Source organism: Balearica regulorum, chromosome 1 (assembly GCF_011004875.1).
Source record: "Balearica regulorum gibbericeps isolate bBalReg1 chromosome 1, bBalReg1.pri, whole genome shotgun sequence".
NCBI classification, from domain to species: Eukaryota; Metazoa; Chordata; class Aves; order Gruiformes; family Gruidae; genus Balearica; species Balearica regulorum.
Window position 1 is genome coordinate 130,357,219 of NC_046184.1, and position 15,604 is coordinate 130,372,822.

The 15,604-nt window shown below is 42.4% G+C and overlaps 1 protein-coding gene across 4 annotated transcripts in view; it reads left to right on the top strand.

Moving 5' to 3' along the window:
* The window catches only part of PCYT1B (phosphate cytidylyltransferase 1B, choline), a 53,037-nt gene that overhangs the window by 18,000 nt on the left and 19,433 nt on the right, over window positions 1-15,604 (top strand). For all 4 annotated transcript variants that reach the window (XM_075774857.1, XM_075774859.1, XM_075774849.1 and 1 more), the window contains exon 2: window positions 14,416-14,515. In XM_075774857.1, the coding sequence (XP_075630972.1) occupies window positions 14,416-14,515 (100 nt within the window). The remainder of the gene's footprint in view (window positions 1-14,415; window positions 14,516-15,604) is intronic.

Sequence of the window (15,604 nt, forward strand, 5' to 3'; positions counted from 1 at the left end):
CCTTTTATTATTCCCATCAGGAATGATCACGCCTTTCCCCAGCATGGTATGCACCATTATTAGCAAGGTGGTAGAAAAATAATAATAGCAATACATTTATGCACACACAGAAATGCAGAGACAGTATCAAGGTCTGAAAGTGCATGGTGGATGCAACAGTTTAGTACTGGAAATGAGATCGTTTAACACTAGAATTCAGTCACAGCCCTAATTAAAACATATTTAAACATCAAACTTCAGTAATTAAATTCAACTCTATAGTTGAGACATAGTTCTGATATGAAAAGAAACAGCAATAGTCGTTGGAGCTGACCTAAATTAGTGTTTTCTACTTGCTAGTGTTATAATTAGAATCAACTTTAAAAAAGACTGTTAATTTGTTCATGGAAGGCTTTTGGAGCTGTTTTAATAGGGAAAGTTAGCTCACGTGTTGTTACTGCAGTGTGTTCGTACAGGCTGTCTAAGATTTCTCTGTCAAAAGCTCAGATGTAACAACCCGTTTGAATATATTACTCCATGTAGTCTGACATTTTAAAAGATTTTAAAGAAAGAAGTGACAATATGTTGCCAGTATTTACAGTATCATGCATTCCAGTATAATTTCTGTGGAAATTAAGGTGACAGCTAGAGTACATGAATAAAACAGGAATTCATTATGATGTTTTAGATCTTCCTGAGTACCAATAATGGACAATGGAGACATTTTGAATAAAGATTTATGTGTCCTTATAGAGTGATATTTTGTCAGTCAGCAGATCTATGTTATCTCCAGGCAAAAAAAAAAAAAATAAAAATTGCCTGGTGAAGTGTAATGCAATACACCCTACTTGTTAGGGCATAGGGACTGATACAAGCAAGCGTAGTCAAGTTATGTCCTAAGCGAGAAGAATTCAGAGCTGGTGTCCTGAAGAGTTAAAGTGAATCACTCCTTGACAGATGATCTAATAAGATGGTTATCAAGTTCCAATCAGATCTTTTTTAAGATCTTCAGTCCTTTCTCTGATCCCACTTCTTTGAAGGCTGCATGCACAGTGGTGGGCCAGTAACCAAGTCACTTACTTCATTAATATATATGAAAGAGAGTGTCTCAGTTAACATTTTAGTATCATTTTATTATCCTGGACCTCAGGATGGTACCTCAGAATGATATTACTGGTGGCAAGTAAAGCCTGTGATATTTACAGATGACTTTTTAATGCTCTTCATTGGTTATTACACGTCTCTCAAATCAGTTAGCCAGGCTTTCAAGTTCTTAATATAGGCTCATTTTTAGGAAGCAGTTTTTGTTAAGAAAAGAAATAGAACTTCAGGATCAGCTCAAATTTTAGAAGATGAAACGGGGGTTAGTTCTTTTCTGAAACAGTTGTCATCTTTTTCATTAAAGCAAGAATTATTTATTTAAAGCCTTAAAACTGTGAATACTTTTAATGGATATCTGCCACTAGATCCTCTGATTTTAGGCTATGGAGTCTGCTAGCTTGGCAGGAAGTGTCACAGTAGGACTAAAGAAAACCCCTGTATCCTTCAAAGAGCAGGAAAACAGGGGACATTGAAGGCAAATCTCAGGTAAGTTTCAATGTGTATTGAAACCTGATGTTTTCCAGTGCCTAGTACTGTTGTGATATAAATTGCCATTAATTTTTTCCCAAGACACTCTTTGGGTTTTCTTAACCAACTAGAGCATTAAGGACCATTTGTGCTTCAGTCAATTCCCCTGGTTCATCTCTCACTTAATCTTTGCCTCCTTTATGTTCTCAACTTCCACGTATCTGAATGCCAGGAAAATCTCTCTCTGAGTGACACATGTACCTCAGCCTCAGTGCATAATGGAGAACCAAACCAGTTAGAGTTGCAGGCTTTATCCATAGCAGTGATTTTAGCAGTTTTGTAATCAAGAAAAAAAAAACCCAAATAGCATTTCTCCAGTCCTGGTTTGTATAATTTTGTATTTATCCGTTTATTGTCTGTACCAAACTGCTGGGTTAGGTCACATTCTCATCTACCGCTGTCCCATCCATTTCTTTAAGTGAGCATTTCTTCTGCTACTTAAACCCTGGGATACCCATGGTTTGATCATGGGAGCCTTTGTCATTTTAAATGGAATAAACATCACTGATGGTCATATCATGGCGCACATTCAAGGTACGGCAGTTGCCCCCGGATAACTTTCAACAAGCTGCAGAGCACTACTGGGCTGTGGATCTCAGCCTGGGAATCCCAGTGTTATGGTTTGCCTCCGTACATCTGTACTAAAAAGGCCCGTAAGTGAGGCAAGCTCTTAGTTTAACTGGATGGCAGAGATACCATAGGAGGAAATACCAAAGAGTAAGTACAAAGCCTTGTGAAAATTTTTTTTTCATAATTTATTTATGTCCCTTGGGATCAAGATTTTGACTTTGGTCCCACAATACTTTGGTCCCACATGTGGGCAGCTCCTTGAAGGATTGGTGTGCACCTTGAGAATTACCAATCCTCACCCTGAAAGAAACAAACAGGCATTTCAACACAGTTTGTTCAGGAAGACAATTCCAGATAGTGTCTTTCATAAAAGGAAACAATGGCAATTTATAAGGACAGTGCTGCAGATGAAGCTAAACTGAATACACATCGAAACTTACTTGAAAACAAACTTCAAAACCTACTGCTTGGTCTCATCTTTCCCTTGAACACACTGAGAGCTTTTTTTCCTCATATTTCACGTCTCTGTCATCCCACACAGGCCTCAGTGGGAACATCTGGAAAAGTACTGTTGGGACCTTGGTACCAATGTCTTATTTTCAAAAATGGCTGAAGTCCTTAGGGTTAGGTCAGCTAAGGGAAGTCCTTAGGGTTAGGTCAGCGTGGGCAGCAGGTCAAGGGAGGTTATCCTCCCCCTCTACTCTGCCCTGGTGAGGCCACATCTGGAGTCCTGTGTCCACTTCTGGGCTCCCCAGGTCAAGACAGACAGGGAACTACTGGAGAGAGTCCAGCGGAGGGCTGCAAAGATGATGAGGGGACTGGAGCATCTCTCGTATGAGGAAAGGCTGAGAGAGCTGGGGCTGTGTAGCCTGGAGAAGAGAAGACTGAGAAGGGATCTGATCAATGCTTATAAATATCTACAGGGTGGATGTCAAGAGGATGGGGCCAGACTCTTCTCAGTGGTGCCCAGCAACAGCACAAGCGGCAACGGGCACAAACTGAAACACAGGAAGTTCTGTCTCATGGAGAAAAAACTTCTTCACTGTGAGGGTGACCGAGCACAGGAACAGGCTGCCCAGAGAGATTGTGGAGTCTCTGGAGATATTCAAAACCTGCCTGGACACCATCCTGTGCAACCTGCTCTAGCAGGGGGGGTGGACTAGATGATCTCCAGATGTCCCTTCCAACCCCTACCAATCTGTGAATCTGTGAGTCTGTAAGGGAATTCAGGGCAATGAAACCTATGTTTCCATCGCAGTACCTACCTCGTTGTGCTTTGAGTCTAATGTGAGATTGAGCCCAAATCAGGAATACAGGCTTTTCTGCAGCACACAGGGAAAGTCAGGCACAACTTCAGGAAACTTATGAAACTAGATAAGCAGAAAATCACCTGAATTAGTCAAGGTGAACTTAAAGGGGAGGAGAGGGAGTAGACAGGTGGGTGGTTGGTTTGGTCTGTGCTTGTAGGGATGTTGGCGGGTACAGGGCTAGGCAGGAATTAAGCAGCAGTTTTCATGTGAATCTATCTTCAAGATGGCATAAAGAAGCAGATAGGTGCTTTTTGCTGTGTCTGCTCTGTCCTTGCAATGCGATCCCAGGAACACCGGGCTGTTCCTGACATCATGGTTACGTGACATCCTTGCTAATGTTGGACGCCTGTTCTCAGGCAGCTCAAGTTGTGGGCCAGATCCCATTTGCTTGTGCAGGAAACGACATTGGGGCCCTGTGTGGAAGTACCCAACTAGTTTTTTTCTGCTTAGCATCACCGTTGCAAGGACAGACTAGCTGGAGACTTAGGACCTATCCATATGGCAGATAAAACATGTCCTGCCAAGGCACTGTAAGCATCGGGGCCATTTGAGGTTCACCCTGGCAATCCCAGTGCCTGCTCCCCAAGCCTGCATTTACTTCTACTGCCCTGTCTTGAGGTTCAGAGGCTACAGACTTTTACAGTTCAATAGGAATTAGGTATCAAATATCTTGGGGCCACTGAATCTACAATGCTTTGGAGAATGAGACTCAGGTACAATTGAAGATCACAGCTCTCAGGTAATTTTAGATATCAGCTACTTTAGCAATTTTGGGGAGTTTTTATTGATTTTTTAGAAGAAATGAGAGTACATTAATTCATTTTTTCAAATTATTCAAGAACACCTGGAAAACACTGTTTTTATTTTATTGAAGGGTAGAGGAGAATGTTTTAGTACTTTCACTCACTGGAGCTGTATAATGGTTTAAGGGGCACTGGACTTCTTTAGACAATTTCCTTGTTGCTGCTGTTAAGCAATGAAATGTTAAGCACAAAATTTGAAATAATTGCAAGAAAAGTGTGCATGCCTTGGATTCTTATATTTTCATCCCTGGATGCCTTACTCCCTTTGTATTTGCAGTGTTTTGAGAGGGTCTGATGCAACCTCTAGAATTATTTCAGATATTTCCATGAGCTTCTATAGATCTTCACATTTATCTTTCCTGTATCACTGAAAGGTATATGCAGTTTTAATCAGAGGAGCTAATGATGAATTTGGGGGTGTTAAAGTGTCCCATGCATCCGTTTCTCTCTCACGTGATGTTATGACTTAGGGGGGTCTACCATCTGTTTACTTCAATGTGGAACTAAGTGTAAATATACATGTAAATAGCCTGACATTTAAGGAACGCAAAATGATTTTATTTGACCAAGTATCTGTTTGGTCCTTTAGAAGTTTGGGTTTTGCTCTGGATTAATTTTCATTTTCATAAATATTGGCTACTGCATAAAAGCACAATCTCATAAAAGCATGCCAAATGCGGTTTGCGCTTGGGGACACGTAGCAATCTTTGCCACACTTAAAAAAAAAAATAATTGCCCATAAACACCAAAAATCTGCTGTGATTTCCCTTTACTACATCAAAGGACATGCAATTGGCATACACTCCGAAATGCCATAGTCTCTGCAAAAACATGGTGCAATATGTATTCATCAGATATGCAGAACTACAGGTATTTTTGCAGGATTCACAAATGACACATAAACCCAGGGAGAAAACATTACATTCTATGTATTGCATTCCTTGCTTGCAAGTGCATATATGCAATGCTATTTTAGAAGCAGCTTTTATTAGGAGAATATTACCAATTTCTTAAACTGTGCTGTTGTTGTTACTATGAACGTTTGTATCATATCTTTAAAAAGGAGTAGAAAACCATTGTAAATAGATTCTCTCTGCTCCCTCCTCAAAAACATAAATGACATTATAACATATGTATAAAATGTAAAAAGAAACCCAACACATACATGGATGTGGAGCAGAAGAAATACAGAATTAGGAGCCAAATACTAACTACATGGGCAAGAATTATGTGTAGCATATAGCCACACATCCAGGATCGGGCACAGACACTCAATGCAACCAGAACTGTCTATCCGAATATGTGCTTATACCTTTGTTTCCACGTAATCTGCTTTCCTGTCCTACACACACGTAGACAGATGGCAGAAGGTGAAAAGCTCTTGTGAGAGGCACTGGATGAATCAGGGATCTGGTAGAGAATCTCAGTGCGCTTCCTATGGGAAAATAGTTCTTCCCAGAGTGCCTCTGCCTGCCACCTGGGGATCTGCAGAGAGCACGTGCCTCCTGTGTGGCAGGAAAAATTGGGGTTTTTTTGCTTCAACATAGCTCTATTTTGAGTAACTGTTTATACAAAATGCTGTCCTATGTCTGACATGAAATAATTGATAGACCTTAAGAGCCTTATGTAGAAGCAGAAGTAGAGTTTGAATACTGGAGCAAATTCACCCAATAGCTTAGTTATAACTCGGTTGATTTCAGTAGATTAGTCCTTGCCTACATTAAAGCTGAAGTGAAGTCCTTTTAGCCGTGCATCAGGTGTGTACAGTAATGTACAAGTAAAAAGACATGACTATTAGAAATCTAGACCATATCAACTGACGTTATTCTGGATTGATCAATAAAACACAGAGTGGCATTAGAGCAGCGGTTACACATTTTTGGTCTGTTAATCACGGCCAACCCTCAGCATTACTCGTGGTCCAGCAAGCACCTGACATTCAGCTTTGATGCAAATGCAGTATGGCCAGTTTGGTTCTGCAGTCCCATTGAAACGTCCTTGTTTTGCGATGGTGTCTGCCAGCTGCCGCTTGATAACCAGGGCCTTGTTGAAGGAGCCACATACTTATTTATCCTGCATACTTATTTATACTGCATATCCCTTCTCAGTGCCGGAACATCAGACAGCTTGGCTAAGTCTCTAGCCATCAGGACAGGAGGACATCTAGGCTCACAGGCTGCATGCCACCTTAGCTGCAGGTTGTTCTTTCAATGAGTCCTACCTGAGTCGCTTGTACACAGTTGTGTTGGTTTTGCGTGGCAAGGTTTTGGTAGCGGGGGGGCTACAGGGGTGGCTTCTGTGAGAAGCTGCTAGAAGCTTCCCCTGTGTCTGACAGAGCCAATGCCAGCCGGCTCCAAGATGGACCCGCCACTGGCCAAGGCCGAGCCCATCAGCGCCTCTGTGATAACATATTTAAGAAAGAGAAAAACAGTTAGAGAGAGCTTTTGCAGCCAGAGAGAGGAGTGAGAAGATGTAAGAACATCTGCAGACACCAAGGTCAGTGCAGAAGGAGGGGCAGGAGGTGCTCCAGGCGCCGGAGCAAGATTCCCCTGTAGCCCGTGGTGAAGACCATGGTGAAGCAGGCTGTCCCCCTGCAGCCCATGGAGGGAGGATGAGGGGGTGTAGCGATTCCACCTGCAGCCCGTGGAGGACCCCACGCCGGAGCAGGTGGAGACACCTGAAGGAGGCTGTGGCCCCGTGGGAAGCCCGCGCTGGAGCAAGCTCCTGGCAGGACCTGTGGATCCGTGGAGAGAGGAACCCATGCCAGAGCAGGTTTGCTGACAGGACTTGTGACCCCGTGGGGGACCCACGCTGGAGCAGTTTGCTCCTGAAGGTCTGCACCCCATGGAAGAGAATCACATTGGAGAAGTTCGTGAAGGACTGTCTCCCGTGAGAGGGACCCCACGCTGGAGCGGGGGAACAATGAGTCCTCCCCCTGAGGATGAAGAAGCGGCAGAAACACCGTGTGATGAACTGACCGTAACCCCCACTCCCCGTCCCCCTGTGCCGCTGAGGGGGGCGGAGGTTGAAGCTGGGAGTGAAGTTGAGCCCAGGAAGATGGGAGGGGTGGGGGGAGGTGTTTTTAAGATTTGGTTTTATTTCTCATTCCTCTACTCTGTTTTGCTTAGTAATAAATAAGATGAATTCCCTCTCTAAGTTCGGTCTGTTTTGCTCATGATGATAATTAGAGAATGATCTCTCCCTGTCCTTATCTCGACCCGTAAGTTTTTTTCGTTGTACCTTTTCTCCCCTGTCTAATGAAAGAGGGGAGTGATAGAGCGGCTCTGGTGGGCACCTGGCCCTCAGCCAGGGTCAACCCACCACAACAGTGCTCCTTCCAGCTGTGCCAGGGGAGCGGGCTTAGGTGGGTAAGTTGCCAAGGGTCACATTTCTTTTCCAGCTGGTGTTCAAGGAGATTGAAGTTCTTCCTCAGTGGTTCTTTCACTTGAGCTCTGCTTGACTTGGAGCCCATCCTACCTCTAGGATGGATTTTATTTTCTAAATAACGTGTTCCAGTTTAGTCAAAAGTCATGGCTGTCAAGCAGGGGTCTTGAAAATGAAATGGGTGTTAGGTTGCCCAGAGGAGCTGTGGATGCCCCGTCCCTGGAAGTGTTCAAGGCCAGGTTGGATGGGGCTTTGGGCAACGTGGTCTAGTGGAGGGTGTCCCTGCCCATGGCAGAGGGTGATCTTTAAGGTCCCTTCCAACCCAAACCATTAAAAAAAGAAATAAATTGGACTAGATTATATAATAGTATTCTAGTTTCATAATCTGTGAATCTCTACATATATATATTATTGTGCTTCTTGAGAAGGCAGTGGAAGCTGCTTTTCCTCTATTATATCTTCAATTTGTAATTGCATCTTGCACTTAATCGTTACTGACTTAATACTAGTGACAAGCAAAGTATATTTGATTTAAGATAAAGCCCAGAAACAGCAACTGAGAATAAGGCAATTTGGAATGCTTGCAAACAAATTATTTTTTCTACGGTTATTATTCTTATTAGGTTACTTTGCCCTATTTTTAGTTTACAACCACGTTGTTGAGTCAGCAGAACTATGGGAGAACAGACTAGATTTTCTTTTGATACATGCCTTAATATTGGAACTGTTTGTGAAAAGTTTACCTGGAAGCACCCACCAGTAACATTGAATTACAATTTAATTGCCCATAAATTTACCTGTTTGGGTCAAGGTTACTAAAAGTAATACATGAGACAACATGATTTTCATTTTTCACAATGTTCACTTCCTGAAGCTCTAAGAGAAGACCTTGGTGGTCCTTAACATAGTCTTTCAACTTGCAAAGGGTATTAAAATTTCAAAAACTCAGCATGTATTTTTAGTTCCTTCTCAAGAGTTTTGGAAGTGTTTTTCTCTTAAATGTTCCTTAAAACTGATGTCAGTGTTTCCTGCTCTGTAATTATTGTTTGCCAACATCAGGAGCCGGTTCCCAAAATAATCTTTCCTCATATGAGTAGATCTTACCCACATGATTTGTTCCAGTGAAATCAGTTATCTGTTTTAAATTCCGCCTCTGAGATAAAAGGAGATTACAGCATCAGACCTCCCACAGAATTTGCCTGCCAGCTTAATTGTTTTATAAGCACAGGCCCAGCCTGCTCTACCAAGTTCTGCCTCAGTAGCTGTACTGGTTCAAGATCTGAAATTGGCTTCGACCTTTGTTGATGGCAAAATCTTAGATGGCATTAAAGCTACTTGCTCTACCAAGAGAACAACGTTTTTGTCTGTGTCATGTGGTGAGGGAGGTAATGTAGCTGTGCAAAAAAAAAAAAAAAAAAGTAGTTCCTTCCATTAGCACATGTTGCATGCAATTACCCTGCAGGCATAGTTGTAATGGCAGATGCACTATTGCATAGATGGGTCTATTTTTGCCCATTTTAAAAAATAATTCTGTCATGCTTTCTGTCGTGTAAAAAAAAAAACCAAACCCAAACAAAAAAAACCCCAGAAAACAAACAAACAATAACACAACTAATTATTTCCTTTTGCATGCTGTAAACAGAGCGTGGAGGTGCTCATGCTTTTGACCTGTAATTTCAGTGGTATGAGTCCTGTTCCTCTACAAATCACTGACCACTTTCCTTTTAATCCATTGGAAACATAAGCTATGAATGTTTATCTGCTGACTAGCAGCTAAGCTAAATCACTACAGTAGCCTAAGAGAGTATGAAGAGTGATAATAAAAAGGCAGCATGAAGATACACCTGAAAATAAGCTGCTTCTAGCTGTCATGTAGGGTTTCTTCATAAAGTGTCTCAGCCACAGAACCAGCTCAGGGCTGCCTACCACACTGTAGTCTCCTCTCTGGGCTACTGTCTCATTAAATATAGTTGCAGGTTATAAAGGTGTTACTGTGTGCAAATGGACCTGTGTGTTGGTTTTGCGTGGCAAGGTTTTGGTAGCGGGGGGGCTACAGGGGTGGCTTCTGTGAGAAGCTGCTAGAAGCTTCCCCTGTGTCTGACAGAGCCAATGCCAGCCGGCTCCAAGATGGACCCGCTGCTGGCCAAGGCCAAGCCCATCAGTGCCTCTGTGATAACATATTTAAGAAAGAGAAAAACAGTTAGAGAGAGCTTTTGCAGCCAGAGAGAGGAGTGAGAAGATGTAAGAACATCTGCAGACACCAAGGTCAGTGCAGAAGGAGGGGCAGGAGGTGCTCCAGGCGCCGGAGCAAGATTCCCCTGCAGCCCGTGGTGAAGACCATGGTGAAGCAGGCTGTCCCCCTGCAGCCCGTGGAGGGAGGATGAGGGGGTGTAGCGATTCCACCTGCAGCCCGTGGAGGACCCCACGCTGGAGCAGGTGGAGACACCTGAAGGAGGCTGTGGCCCCGTGGGAAGCCCGCGCTGGAGCAAGCTCCTGGCAGGACCTGTGGATCCGTGGAGAGAGGAGCCCACGCCAGAGCAGGTTTGCTGGCAGGACTTGTGACCCCGTGGGGGACCCACGCTGGAGCAGTCTGCTCCTGAAGGTCTGCACCCCGTGGAGGAGACTCACGTTGGAGAAGGTTGTGAAGGACTGTCTCCCGTGAGAGGGACCCCACGCTGGAGCGGGGGAACGATGAGAGGAGTCCTCCCCCTGAGGATGAAGAAGCGGCAGAAACACCGTGTGATGAACGGACCGTAACCCCCATTCCCCGTCCCCCTGTGCCGCTGGGGGGGGTGGAGGTTGAAGCCGGGAGTGAAGTTGAGCCCAGGAAGATGGGAGGGGTGGGGGGAGGTGTTTTTAAGATTTGGTTTTATTTCTCATTGCTCTACTCTGTTTTGCTTAGTAATAAATAAGATGAATTTCCTCTCTAAGTTCGGTCTGTTTTGCTTGTGATGATAATTAGAGAATGATCTCTCCCTGTCCTTATCTCGACCCGTAAGTTTTCTTTCATTGTACCTTTTCTCCCCTGTCTAATGAAAGAGGGGAGTGATAGAGCGGCTCTGGTGGGCACCTGGCCCTCAGCCAGGGTCAACCCACCACATTTGCCGCCACATGAGGCATTTGCTAGGAAGCATCCCTTTACCTACGTTCCATCTTTTAATTTCCTGAAATTTATTGAGCATCATCCAGTTATTTTGCAAATTTGTGAGAATGTAAGTAAGACACTGTTTAAACTTGTCATAGAACGAGTCACTTCTTCTGATATGCAAGGGTTATTGGATATGATGGTTTTGCATACGTTCATTTTTAGGAAGTGAATTTAATTATAATTGAATGGAGCGTCTTCATTCCCAGGAAATAGGACTTGTATTGCAAGCGTGTTTTAATATCTTCTGAAGTAAATATCACTAACAAGTCCTAATATTGCAATGACTTCTCCATCTATGACACGTAATAGGCTTTCTCTAGACACCACGTATTAATACAGATGTGGCATTTGGACTGCTTAAATGAAAGTAAGGCCTCCCTTACAGACACCAGGTGTAAGGTGCTTATGTCATCAAAGATAACCACAAAGTGTGAGCATCATGTAAATAAATTTCTATTCCTGTCTGGTAAAGCTTTAGAAACTGGAAGAGTTATCAGTTCAAACAGTGTATAAACCACCTTGCAGTTTACAGAGAAGGGCAACAAAAATAATCAAAGTTGTGGACCAGCTTCCATACAAGGAACAAATAATTGGGGTAAAGCTCTTCAGCCTGGAAAATGTGACTGAGGGGAGAAAAGAAAGAGGACTATGAAATCATGAGAGGCAAGGAGCAGGTGACTATGGATGAATTTACTGAAGCTTCCAGTACAAGAATATCAAATAATACAAGGAGGAGGCAGGTGCTGAACAAACAAAATGAGATAATTCATCACTGAACTCACACTTAGGCTATAGAGCACCCTGCTACAGGATGATGCAGATAGAAGCTTACCTTGGTCCAAAATATGAGGCTAATTTGACTTGCTTGAGTAATTGCAAAATGTAAATGCTTAGAAGATAATGAAGGCACAGATGAAGGGAAAAATGTGTCAGAGAAAGACAGAAGTACATTTGCATGAAGTAGTTTGTCTAACGATCTGATTATTGGCAAAACTATAGTGAACTTCTCAAAGTACTTTAATGGATTAACCAAAATGAAAAAGCTGCTATATTTTAAAGTAATTTATTACTTGCTCTCTTCTCCAGATTCTAGTTATTACTGACAAGAAACTGGAAAGAATACAAGTAATTATATACAAACTGAAAGAGGTTTGATAAAGTATTTCTGGTTTTTAATAATTTCTTGAAATATTTTCTCTTATGCTCTTACATACAAACTAAATGGTCTCATCTTATTTAACTCATGTTTTTGTTAAGCTCAGCAACATTTTTTCTAGGCCAGATAAAATGAAATAATATTGGATCCTAATTGGGAAGCTATTGCTGTATTTCATTTGATCTGTCAGCACATCGTATTTATGCATTTCTCTATGTGGCTTCTCTTTGATAGAATATTGCTGATTTTAATCCATTGTATTTAATGTATTTTCATATCCAGTAACTGACAGGTCACAGACTAACAGGAATGTCGACAAGTCTGGTTCTAAACGCTCAGCCATAAAATGAGCTTTAATGATGAGCATTTGCAAAAGCTGAACCGATGGGAAGCTAATAGAGGTGGTTCTTCATAGAGCAGAGACCAAAAGAAAAATCTTGGTGTTGCAAAGATGTTTACATGGATAAAAAGCACCACTGTGGGAAAAAAAAATCTTGCTGCAAACCAGGCCTATTTTCTTCAAATGATCTCCAAGGAAACAGCCTCTGCCAAGCTAGTATCTGATTACCAGTTGCAGGTCTCAGACCATAGCCATTATTGTTTTAACATTTCTGCCTTCCTCTTTATCCCAGCAGGAACCAGGCTGTATGGGCTGCCATGTAACTTGACCTTGCTTGGAGATAAAAAGACAGGTTAGCACACAGCAATCACAAAGCCAGAAGCAAAAAGACAGTATTTAGAAAATAAAGGAAGGAGCTGGCACGGTGTGATTATGTGTAATGTTCTACGCTGTGCGGCATGGGTGGCCCGATGAACAGTTCCTGTCCATGAAACCCAGACTGAAACTTGGACTTGGTCATAGTTTCTCCATTTTAACCCTGTCTCTGCAGAGATGCTGTGATTTTCATCACTAAGATACTAATGATGATGATTTCCTGCAACATTTGACATCATTGTGAAAAAAAGGAAAGAAAAATGGAAGGAGAAAAAAAAGAAATTATATAAAATTTTAATGCTTTTGGTAAACAAAATGGCTAGTAAATCAGCAGAAAGAGCTGGATATGAATCTTTAAGTCTTTGTTGCTGTTTTTCTACTGTCCTCTGAGCTTTCTGTGCAACAAGCCAGTGAGCCCAGAGGTCAGCAACAATTAGGCATGACGTGTTTTAAAGTGTCTCAGGGATGCTAAAGAAAATAAATGCTCAGTGATAAAGCATTCAGCATCTAAAAGCTGAAAAAAAGTGTAAAAGGGAAGAGAGATTCTGTTACAATCAACAGTGGGCACTCAAACTGGTATGACAACTGTACATCACATGCGTGGTCACTGTCAAAACCCAACCAAGCCACTGCTGCAAGGCCACGAGGTCCCAGCTAAATCATGGTGGAGGCAAAGTAAGGGATAGATTTCCTTCGGCTTGTCTCAACTACCACCTCATCTCACAAAAACAAAGCAAACCAAAACTTAGCTCATGGTAGTCTGCTATTTCTATGATTTCATAAAGATTTCAAGCCAAGAGCAGTAGAAGTGTGTTTTTTCATATCAGACCATATGGCAGATAATAAATATCTGAGGTTCTGATCGCTGATAACTTCCTACATAGGCATGGGCAGAAAAAGTAATTTCTGCAATCAAGTTTCCTGACAGATAACGCCACGTCATTCTTCACACATCCTCACTCTTTCTCTTGTATCTTTAGGTTATAAGCTCTTCAGAGCAAGTACCTTTGTGGTGCTTTGATCACAGTTCAAGCATTTTAGTACTGTCACAGTATGTGTCCGACCAGAGAAAGGAGTTGCAGCTCAGTTAGCTCTAGTTAGGTGAGACTTCTGGTGGCAGTTTTGGCTTTATTTTGAATGGCTCCTCAAAATTATCCAAGGTTCTGATTAAAGACACAACAAAACAACCTGTAGTCTCAGTCATCTGTACTGATGTCCTGTCAGTGGGAGATGGTGCTTGTGAGGAGATGGCCCATTTGCAGCTTTCTAAATCCCAGTTAGTTTTTCCAGCTATTATTTACACACAACACATTTTGCATCTTGGGCCTTTGAACTCATTGAGACCAAACCAAAGCTTAACCTGCTTGGGCCATCAAACCTGACTTTGCCTTGCAAAAGAAAAATTAGGTACCTGCACCTACCTCAGAAGTGCTTGAGTTTCTCAGCAGACAAAGAAGTAAATTGCGTTATGTGATTGGAAAGCTTTATTTGCCTCATCATTTTCCCTTGCGTGAATTGTGTATGCTCAGGGGTCACCAAAAAGCAAAGATCCTCAGGGGAAAAAAAACAGTATTAAGCCCGGTTACAGCATCTTGCCATCATTAAATAGTTCTTTTTTAACTAGTAATAGTTAAATAGTAATAGTTAACTAGTAACTAATAGTCCTTTTTTTAACTGATGAAAAAAATAAATTCACTTTCTTTGCGTTGCTCCCCTTCCAGACTTTGACGGCACCTGCTCCATTTGCAGATGAAACAAGCTGTCAGTGCCAAGCCCCCCATGAGAAGCTAACCATTGCACAAGCCCGCCTGGGAACACCAGGTATGTCTAGAGAGCAACATCAGCAGGACCATGGGTGCTGGAACCACGGGACCAAAGCACAGGCTTTCCCTTACAAACGTCTGTCAATGCTCACTGGTGCCTTCTGCTTGGAAGCAGAAAGGCCGGCCTGGTGTTTCTTCCCCATTACTACCAGGTAATGGGGAAGAAACCAGTAACTAGAGGGCTATTATCTTCTGCTAGAGAAACAACAGGATAAAATGTTTCAAGCTAGAGTATGATGTTTTCGTGGATGTCTGGAATGAAGGGTTGCCAGCCCACTCCAACCAACCTGAAAATTGTGTCATGTCGTGGCTACCTCCTGGATTCTCTTCCCATACTGCCTCTGTATGCTGGAAAATCTCTTCTTTTGCTGATGTTTTTGTTGATCACGTCAGACCTTAAGTGGCCTTAAAGGCCATTTGCCCTTTGAAAAGAAACCATGCCCAATTACGGAACTCTTTATCTGGACATTTTTTCCAGACCTACCTTTGTGATTGAGCTGGGGAAACTGGATGACATAAAGTCCTAAATACATACTTCACCCTCCATAAATTCCAAGAGATTATTTTTAAAAAAGCCTTCATAAACTTATTTCTCCTATTTAAAATAAGCTTTTAAAGTATGTACACTTTATAGGGGTAAGCCACAGCTTTCCAGTCAGCTCTGCAAGGAACAATGTTCTCCTGTGGATCTTTGGATGTCCTGACAGCAGACACCTCCGCTGTCCTTTTGCTTGGAGGTGGCACAGCTGTCAGGCGTGTCATTTGGTAAAGCAAGTCCTTTTTCTACCTGGAGGCTGCTGCTGAAGATGTCGTACAGAAAGCAAGAATTATAAGGGTGATAGCAGGAGGCTGGTCAGAGAAAGAAATGATAGGCTCGTTAGAGAGAAGAGCAGAGTTTGAAAAAAGGGATGTGAAAGGTTTATGTGGAGCATTTTTACAGCAGTAAGCTGTGGAAAAAAGAAAGTCACAGACAAGAGGGGAGGAAAAGGGAGATGATGAGAAAAAAATAAGGAAAAATTTGAAAAAATCCAGAATGTAGAACTGACTAGAAAGGCAAAGAGAAAAGAACAAGACATATGGTGGAACT